Below are 10,300 nucleotides of genomic sequence, written 5' to 3'. Positions count from 1 at the left end.
AATAATAAGACAAAAGAGCACAATAACCCTTTAGCTCAAGCATTTGCTAAGGCCCTAAGGTAAGCTTAATGGATAGATTAATTACAAATTTACATTATACAGAGTATTCAAAAACGACATATGAAATTATAATTAATCAAAACAAATTTTATTTATTTTATCTTTTATTTTATTTGGAAGGGGTGGAGAGTAATTAATGTATTAGACCTTATTTGTTTTTTATTTGACATTTATATTACAAGTTTACATTTCCACACTTTTTTGATGATACACTAAAGATGAAAAATTGAAAAGCGTTGACTTTCCGCACAATCATTTGTCACCGTGCAAATGAAAAATCCATTTCCATCGGATTTGATACGAAATGCTAAAAATACTAAAAGAGTGCGAACAAATTAAAGTACACTAAAATATAAACTGCCATAATTAAAAAAGTCGTCAAACACATATCACAGTTTCCGTAAGGTTCATATCACCCTCACTTCTTTCTCTCTTGATCACTTCTTTTGTCAACTCTTTAAAACTTAACTTTTATTAATACTTTTTTTTTCCCCTAAATGTGATCTAAAAATGTTAAGTACTTTTTTTTTTTTTTTTTTTTTTTTTTGAGGGAATAAAAAAAAATGTTAAGTACTCAATAAAAAAGTTATGAAATTAGGTGAATTAAGAATAACAAGACTCTCGAATTACTTAATTAAAGTTTGTTACTCATAACTTAGATCCAACGGACTTATGTGAGATTCCATAATATTATTCAATCTATTTTTTTTAATAATTAAAGATATTAATGGTATAAGTTACGCATTAACAGTATAACATATGTAATGCAACTATTTAAATGAAGATAATAAGTCCTTATATCATACTCCCTCCATGGCTTAATTACGCGTCTATTTCTAACATTAATTATAGACTTACCTTCGTTTTTTATTAGTTGACACGTATTCCTTTTTAGGAAGTTTTTTTTTTATATATATATAGTTGACACGTTTTTTTTTTTGGTAGTTTTATACCTAGATTTTAAGTGTACCCCACTTGCTTTATCATTCTCTCTCATTCTCTCTCCTCTCCTTAATATGTGTGCCTAAATTGAACGTGTCAACTAAATAGAAACGGAGGAAGTATATAATACGGAGTGGCCTGTTCTCATTGATTGAACTCAGCTGAACTGAACTGAACTGAGCTGAACTGAACAAAACTGAGCTGAACTGAACTGAACTGAACTGAACTGAACAGAACAGAATTGAACTGAACTGAACTGAAATGAGTATTTTATAAGAGAAGGAAATTAGGAGCTGAACTGAACTGAGCTGAGTTGAACTGAACTGAACTGAATATTTTATAAGAGAAGAAAATTAGGAGCTGAACTGAACTGAACTGAACTAAATTGAATTTCAACGTAAGAGAACAGACCCTAAAGAGAAATAGTAGCATAGTTAAGGAACGGAGGAAGTAAAAATTACAGAGTGAAATATAAGTAAGGAAAATGTTATGCGAGCTATTAGGACTACATATAAAAATTAAATACACTATAGAAAATTGTTTAAATTTAAAAATTCATAACAAAAACACACTAAGGGCCTGTTCACAGTTACTGAAATGAGCTGAATTGAACTGATTGGAGCTGAACTGAACTGAAATTAAGCTGAAGTGAACATGCCCTAATTACATTGATTTGCGCGCATTTTTGTTATGAATTTTCTAATTTTTTTTACAATTTTTCAAAGTGTATTTAAGGCTTATAGGTAGCTTTAAGTAGGGCTGAGCAAAACCGAAAAACCGTTCCGAAAATTAGGGTACCTGGTCCGATAACCATAACGGTTTAGGTAACCGTTCTGATAATTTGTTATCGGGTATGGTTATTGGGTATCATTTTAAAATTAACGGTTACCCGATTCGATCCGATAAGCATTTTTTTTTTGTTTTTTTTCCCTACTTAAATCTATTTTTTAAAAATTAAAACTATTACTTTATTTCATAATTACTTTATAAACTTTATAATATTAATGATTAGTAATATTTATTAATAATTTGGTCAAAATCATATGATATTGTTGTTAATTAGTGGTAAATTAAATTATATCATAATAACTACATAATTAAATTTAATTATCGTTATTGGATATCTTATTGGGCACTCGATAACCGATCCGAAAATCTGGGTATCCGAACTTATTGGTTTGGGTCATGAATATCACTTTTAGGGATTTTGGTTATCGGGTACCCGAATCGTTAGTACTAATGATACGGGTACCCATCCCATACTCACCCCTAGCTTTAAGGGCTATGTATAGCATTACCATATATTTTATTTTATGGAGTAAATAGAGTAAAAATACAATGAGTAATTAATTTATCTATTTTGTAAGTAATGATTTAATGAAGCATCGAATATGATGCCCAAATGTTGGCCACTCTTCAAGTCAACCTATCTCTCACATTTGGTGAAAAAAATACAAAAAAGTCATAATCTTTCCATTCTCTTCCCCCCAAAATACAATTTAAATTAAATAAAAATTATAACCCACCTTCCTTCCTCATTTAATTTCTCCCCCGTCTTTTCTTCCTCATTTTCAATTATTTATTTCTCTCCAATTTATTTATTTTTTTCAAAATTATCAGATCTTTTATTACGTAATTAATTACCCCCTTCTCTCTCTCCTCTCCTTTGGTAGTAGATTCAATTTATTTCATTGCTTTCAATTTCAAATTCTTACCCCTCTCTGTTTCTCATTTATTGCTTCATACCCACTTACATCACCATCTCTCTCCCCCCTTTTGACTTGCAGACCTTTCATTTTCTCTCTCCTTCTCAAAAATAATCCCCACATTTTCTTCTTATTCATACTAGAGCTCTTAAAAATTCTGGGTTATTATTAATTTTTTTATTTTTTTAATTTTTTTTCTAGATTACTTAAAACAAACAAAAAGCGATGGATAATCCTCCATTGCAACAACCATTAAAGATGCTAGCTCCGCCACTGCCGCAACCGCCACTACCACCCCACCAAAACGTCCAACCACCAAACTTAAACTTGGACAGCAAAATCAGTCCAAGTATAATCCTAATCATAATAATCCTAGCAATAATATTTTTTGTATCTGGGTTATTACACCTTGTTGTTAGATTTCTATTAAGGCCAAATCAACGAAACCCAGATGAATTTGCAGAAAGTGTGACAGCACTTCAAGGCCAATTACAACAACTATTCCATTTACATGATGCTGGGGTTGACCAATCTTATATTGATACACTCCCTGTTTTTCAGTACAAAGCGATTATCGGTTTAAAAGACCCTTTTGATTGTGCCGTTTGTTTGTGTGAGTTTGAGCCAGACGATAAGCTTCGTCTCTTGCCCAAATGCAGCCACGCTTTTCATGTCGATTGCATTGATACATGGCTTCTTTCTCACTCGACTTGCCCGCTTTGTCGGGCGAGCTTGCTGCAGGACTTCGGGGCCCCAACGACGAATTCCCCTCACGGGTTTTCGCTCTCGCCTGTTGTTTGTGTGCTTGAATCAGGGAGTAATACCGTTGAGAGCTCAAGGGAGCTGGAGAGGGAGGTGGTCGGGTCGGGGTTGAATCGAGATGAGTTCGGGTCGAATCGGAGTGATTTAGTAAAATCGCATGAAAATATAGATGACATTGCTCTGAAAAAAGATGATAAGATTGTTACGGTTAAGTTGGGGAAGTTTAGAAATGTTGAAGGAGGTGAAGGAAGTAGTGACAATATTGTTACTAATAATAGTAATAATGATCAAAACAACAACAATAATAGTAGTGGGAGTAATAATTTGGGATCAAGGAGGTGTTATTCAATGGGATCATTTGCTTATGTGATGGATGAAACGACGTCGTTACAAGTACCAATACGAACACCGGCGAAGAAGGCAAGTACTAGTCGGAATAAGAGCAAGGGCGGTGGTGGTGGTGGTAAGGTTGCGAATAGAGGCGCAATGTCGGAGTATGGGTGTGATTCTAGGAGGGAATTCAATGGGATTGAGGCATTCCGAACACTTGACCTTCATGGGAATAATAGTAACAATAATAATAATGTTGGGAGTAGTAGTGGTAGTATTAAGAAGGAGAGTTTTTCGTTTTCGAAGATTTGGTTAAGAGGTAGTGGTGAGAAAGATAAGAAATTAGGGAACATGAACGGGAATCATGCGAATCCACGAAGTGGTAATTTGAATGGGAATGGAAATGAGGTCGATCGATCATCGAGGAGGACTACTTCGGAGTTTGAGATTGATGTGAGTGAATTAGGGATTGATGAAGAAACTCAAAGTTGTTATAGTGTTGATTCATTAGCAAATCCAACTACAACATCTTCATCTACAAGAAGAACATTGATGTGGCTTATGGGAAGACAAAACAAGATTGTTCATAATCATTCTTCCTCTTTCTCATCCAATGTTTAGTGTAATTTTCACTTGTTGATTTTCAAAGGTAAATCTCTATATTCTACATTTCTAATATTTTATTTTATTTTTTAGATTTTGGACATGAAAATTAGAGTGGTGATTAAAAAGAAAAAAAAAAAAAAAAAAAAAAAAAAAAGAATTGGAATTGGTATGATATACAAATTTTTGTGCATGTGATTGGTAAACTAAACACCTTTTTTTAGTGAGATTGGAATGTTCATTTTGCAGTATACATAAAGTTGATTATTTTTTTAGCTTCGAGATTCCTTTTCTTTCTCTGTGCATATTTTCTTTGCCTTATTAATTAGTTGCACGCATTTGCATAATGTAAGAATTATTTTTGTATTAACAGTTAGCCAAGCTTGTTTCTGATAAATTAATACGATTACAATATCATAAGTATTGCCAAATGTCTAATCTTTAAAAATATTGTAGAACTCTTGTAGCATTAGTTTTACAGTGAAAGTACAACTAACATACTGGCACATCCAGGGTGGGGGTGGTACATGGAGGGTGTAGTTGTACACTTGTACCCTCAATTTACTAGAAATAAGTTTTATATCTTGTCGAAAAATTCAGAATAATATATACGTATTCCGTAGTATATTTGTTTTTATTTAAAATAGTTGTTATGTTTTTATTATATCCTCATTTAAAACATCTATAATCTTCCATATATTGATCTAATGAAAGTACAAGTAGTAGATTAAGCAAAGACATCATCACCTATGTTAGTATAAATGTCTTCACCTCAAAATCTAGTATCTTAGTAGTAGTAGTAATACCAACTACTATGCGATTTACCAACTATAATTGACAATTACTACTCAGAAAATCTGTGTTATAGGACTTTTCCTATTAATATTCTAATCGTCCGCCTTTATCAAGAATCTGTGCATTCACTACACAATGGTCAAACTAATTCAACAACAGGGTTTTTTTCCTTTAGAACAAGTGTTATAGAATAGGTTATCTTTATTAGACTATTGTTATTGATTCATTACTTCATTATCAAAAAAATACAAGAAGTATTTTTAAAATACACAAGGAAAAAAAAAAAAAAAAAAAAAAATTGTAGTAGGAAAAATTCAAAAACAAGTACATTGAATGATGATAGGGAAATTTCTGCAATAAGTGTATAATTAAGTCAGTTTTGGAATTTATGTACTTTGGGCCAGTGGGCCCCATATTTGCATTGCCTATTTATAATTTTAAAACAAACAGAGATTAATGGATTTTGTAGTTTGTAACAGAAGCCCAACTGATAAGAGTTTGAGGTTCAAGTACTATGTGTTGCCCAAAAAATAAGGGTAAGAAAATTAGAGATTTACCCCTAAATTTGAAAAGGAAGTTGACAAATCACCTCCTTTACTAAAGTGAATAAGTGATCATTTCCTAGTATAACTTTCTACAATTTTTCTTGAAAGATTATAATCATGCTCCAAGAGAGGTTGTCCCGTATGGCCGTATGTACTTATGAATAATGGACCACCGATCATTTGAATAATTGAACTAACTACATTTTCTAAAAAAATAAAAATAAAAACCTTTAAATGATCGATAAACACCAAAAAAAAAATCTAATTTATTATTATAGCTTTATTGACTTGTCAAATGAGTTGATTTGATATGATTTAAGAAAATATTAAGTTGAATTAATATATATATATATTGGTGTTCCACCTGGTTCACTTTTTGGGCTAATTCGAATTCGGGGATCAGTTTTGGGTGGTTAGGTTCCAGTCCCCTCCCGATTGTTGTTGCGGGGGATCGAACACGAGTCCTCCCTACCAAGTGTAGTCCTAATCACAACTACACCAATAACCAATTGGTAAGTTGAATATATTAGTTACAAGTCCTAGTAATTTACCGGTTAAACTAAGATCTTGTCCAAATCTTAATAAATGGGTGCATTCAATTCAACCATACCAATCGAATCAACTTTTTGACACGTGCAAATGTACAATAATAGCAAAACTCACCATTATCACACTTAATTCAAATGTATTGAAAAATATTTTGTGCTACATATGAAGCTCACAATACATCCAACAACAACGTTGATTGGTATTGAAGGTAAGCTAATAATAAAGGGTGTACTAGTAAGTTTGGTATTAGTCAAGATCAAAGATGAATAAATGAATGATTTAGCAAAGCTTAGAAGGCACAATCCATGGATCCAAAAGAAAAATGACTATACGTTAAAAAATTAATGCGACATTAAATTATAATATTTGTATATATAACTACTGTCCATTTTACAGGCTGTTAAGAGCATTCAATATGCCCAACGAAAACCTTTCTTACTCCTTTCGTCCCCCGTCCCCTTCGTACGTCCCTCAATGTCATATTAATGGTATGATATTTATGTGTCACGTAACATCTGATATAAACTTGTTTCATGAACTCTATTCTTCCATAACTATCGCCATAATATATTGGTTTATGATCGGAAAATTAGCTATGTTGGTGACCAAGTGCTTTCTAGAGCATAATGGTTTAAAACTTTAGCTATTACGAGATAGTGTCTTGGGTCATGGCCTCATGGGTCGAACATGAATATCATTTTCGAAATTTGATATAAGTACAGTGTGTTAGTCTACGTGTTGATCCACTTATTTTTAATCAATTAAGAATTAGAAAAAAGTTACTAACGGTGCCCGTTTGATGGCCTAGCAATATGGGACGGGCTATGTATGGGTTTCATTTACTACCTTTATTAAATATTATGTGCAACTTTAAAATATTTTATATCTCATAAATAATATTTCAAACTTACACATAATATTTAACGGAGGTAGGGAATAAATTTATCTTGATCTATTCAAGATACGATCAGCTAGAGCACGAGACCTCCTGGCTTTCCACGTGGACTTGCTTGACTCATGCTCAAAGAAGGCAGTGGAATGGGCTGATCCATGGTACAGAACAGCTGAATAGCCCAACATTAAAAAGGGGGTCCGTTAACTAATATTCTGGCTCAGTTTGAGCTTTGAGGGAATGATTTTAAATTTTTAATTATGACTTTATGACTTATGAGTACTACTTTTTTTTTTTTTGGTTTTCTAAAAGATGACTCCGTATTACTTTTGTTCCATTATCATCTTTAATAACCAAGGAAAATGAATAACTTACACAGCTAACAACTACCTCCAAAGCTACAACTACCTTCACAGCTATATTTTGCCGAACACGCCCTTAGTTGGCTGTTTACGTAACATATTCTTGGTTACAGATATAGTGTTTATTTTTTTTTTTTAGTTCGTCTAGCCAAATTAGGAAATATGATGTTATATGACGTCATATAGATATAGATGTATCACTTGGTAATACAAAGTACTTCATACTCCATAATTATTACTTCCTCCGTTTCTATTTAGTTGACTCGTTTGATTAGACACATATATTAAATAAAAAAGTAAGTGGGATAACTTGTAAATATAAGGTAAAAAAATTTACCCCAAAAGAAAACGTATCAACTAAAAAAAAAAATTCTTAAAAAGAAATACGTGTCAACTAAAAAGAAACGACATGTAGTACTTTAGTTTTTAAAATATTTATATTGAAGGTGATACAATATTAAATATTATCTGTATTATTTTCCTTGAAGAATTGAAGGTGATACGTGATTAAATATTGTCTGTATAATTAGTCATTGGTGATCACTGCACACATCTTTTACAATGTGGCAAGTTGGTAACAACAATTGTGATTTTGCTTGGCCAAGACGCAGAGGAATGTTTGCAATGATTTCAGGCCCAATTCTATGTTCATCATATCGCATGTGAATAGTCAATAGTCATTGTATGAGACTAATGTGTATGGACCCAAAAGTCCAAACGTCCAAAACTAGTTATTACGATATCGAAACAAACAAAAGGATTTTGACTAATTATTCTAAATTTCTAAGGTATAGAAAGTTTGTGTCATCACGTAAATTTGCCGTAACTTGCTAGAAGTATTCACTAATATAAGAACAAAAGGTGACATTTAAATCACGTTATGTGTGTTCTCATATTAGTGTTTCTCATATTGTTATTATTATGAAAGATAATGCTTTTTTCATTTCGGATTAGTTACCTCACTTTTCTTATAATAAAACCATTTGAGTTTACCTGAAATCAACACTTTGTCTCACTTTTTTCAGTTCAAAAAACAAAAACAAAACTCTTTGTCTCACTTTGGAACCACTTTATTCACCACTTTTATAAAAAATGTAAAAAAACATAACATGTATAATTTTTCTCACTAACACCCCTCTAAAAACTATGAACAAATTCCCGCTACACTAACTATAATATACAAGTAAACAATTATCACATCATCATTAACACGCTATTAAATAAGAAAGTCAATTGTTATGCTCAACAGATTAATTTGGTGCGAGGTAGCACATTAGAATCTTAACAAAACCATAATTATATAATTATCTCTAATGGTTCATCTATAATCTCATCGATTGCAACATATATAACGCTACTAGTTTTATTTGCTCCGGTCAAGTAAAAATTGTAGGGTTCAATGAAGATATATACTCAATCCAAAGTTTAAGATTTTATTCATCTTAATAGTAATAACAAATAGTACGTACAAACAAACCAAGTACGTATTGTTTTATTTGCTAACTTGTAAGTAGTACGAAGTATAACATAATTTTAATTTGCTATCCTTCTCTTTATTGGTACGTAGTTCTTCGTCAAGCATCAATCCTTCATAGTTTAGACCCTATAATCACAAGAAAAATGGTCATTAATGAGTTTATATTAATTGCAATGATTTACAATAGTATTATTAGTATGTACACTACTAAAGGGGTTAGTGACTTACGGGGTGAAGTCGATGTTAATTCTACCGGCGTTAGGGTCAGCAATCACGGAAAAAGCTTCCATGGAGAGATCAAGGCCGTTTGCCGAGCAACCGGGGCAAAGGTCTACAACTTTAACGGTAACACTACCACCTCGGCAAGGTTGAGGTACGCCTTGGTTGGTGCCACTAGTACAAGTGACACGGTACATCCTACCACAAGCTGCCCTATTTTGGAAGATGTCTGCACTCGCGGCTGCTATCATCGTTCCTTGGTTTTCAAATCCATAACATGATGAAGCTACAAAACAAATCTTTAGATAATTAAATGAAATTTCATAATAATTGCTAAATATATGTTGTCATATGGTAATGTCATACATGTTCAATTCATTCAAGTGAGCCAATTACATGTACGTAGTTGTCACTCCCATACATATACTTCGTATTTCCTAAAGCGAATATTGTAATTCAATTTCATAATCATAATTCTAACTATTATTACTCCATATAACATAACACGTATGTCTATTTATATATATGGACTAATAATGTTGTTGAAATTAGTATAGGACGAAGGAAGTATATGATATTAAGATGAGTTAAAGATGAATGAATATACAAAGTACTTACGAACGTATGTAGTGTAAAACGTGGCAGTTCCGGGAATGGCAATTGCCACTGATGCAAAAGATGCAAAAATGACTACGACGATCATGGAATGTACAAGAGAAGCCATCTTCAATCCAATGAAAATATATTACTTATCAACAATAAATTTTATGAGTATATAATATGAAGCGTTGCATGAAAAATAGGAGCAACATACCATGTACTTATAGAGGTCTAGTAAACACTAGAGAGATAAACGGTCTATGTACGCATCTTGATTTCTCATATTTGACTTGCTGTATAATTATGACTTTAAGAACATGGAAATAACTTCTTAAGATTTACACGCAATAGAAATTTCTATAAATTCAACCTAATGAGGAGTCACTATTTAATATGACAATCAAATAATTAAGAATTAAAATCACGAGGGATTTTAATTTGTCTAAGTTTAGTTCATT

The 10,300-nt window shown here is 32.1% G+C and overlaps 2 protein-coding genes across 2 annotated transcripts; one reads left to right on the top strand and one right to left on the bottom strand.

Annotated features, from left to right (window-relative positions):
* The first annotated feature begins 2,405 nt into the window (after positions 1-2,405).
* Positions 2,406-4,681, top strand: LOC145634424 (RING-H2 finger protein ATL13-like). Its single transcript, XM_081685848.1, has one exon. The coding sequence runs from the start codon at positions 2,934-2,936 to the stop codon at positions 4,419-4,421; it is 1,488 nt and encodes a 495-aa protein (XP_081541974.1). The 5' UTR covers positions 2,406-2,933; the 3' UTR covers positions 4,422-4,681.
* Positions 4,682-8,956: 4,275 nt separating this feature from the next.
* Positions 8,957-10,045, bottom strand: LOC145634423 (EG45-like domain containing protein). Its single transcript, XM_081685847.1, has 3 exons — positions 9,861-10,045; positions 9,252-9,528; positions 8,957-9,149 (listed from the first exon to the last, which is right to left on the bottom strand). The coding sequence occupies exons 1-3, from the start codon at positions 9,964-9,966 to the stop codon at positions 9,143-9,145; spliced, it is 390 nt and encodes a 129-aa protein (XP_081541973.1). The 5' UTR covers positions 9,967-10,045; the 3' UTR covers positions 8,957-9,142.
* Positions 10,046-10,300: the final 255 nt, after the last annotated feature.

This window comes from Chenopodium album, chromosome 6 (genome assembly GCF_948465745.1).
Source record: "Chenopodium album chromosome 6, dcCheAlbu1.1, whole genome shotgun sequence".
Lineage (NCBI taxonomy): Eukaryota > Viridiplantae > Streptophyta > Magnoliopsida > Caryophyllales > Amaranthaceae > Chenopodium > Chenopodium album.
This window is presented reverse-complemented; position numbering and strand designations above follow the sequence as displayed.

Coding starts and splice junctions, on each gene's coding strand:
- LOC145634424 (XM_081685848.1), top strand. CDS start 2,934: ATGGATAATCCTCCATTGCAACAACCATTAAAGATGCTAGCTCCGCCA.
- LOC145634423 (XM_081685847.1), bottom strand. CDS start 9,966: ATGGCTTCTCTTGTACATTCCATGATCGTCGTAGTCATTTTTGCATCT. Junction 9,529..9,860: donor GTTTTACACTACATACGTTC/GTAAGTACTTTG, acceptor TTTGTTTTGTAG/CTTCATCATGTTATGGATTT.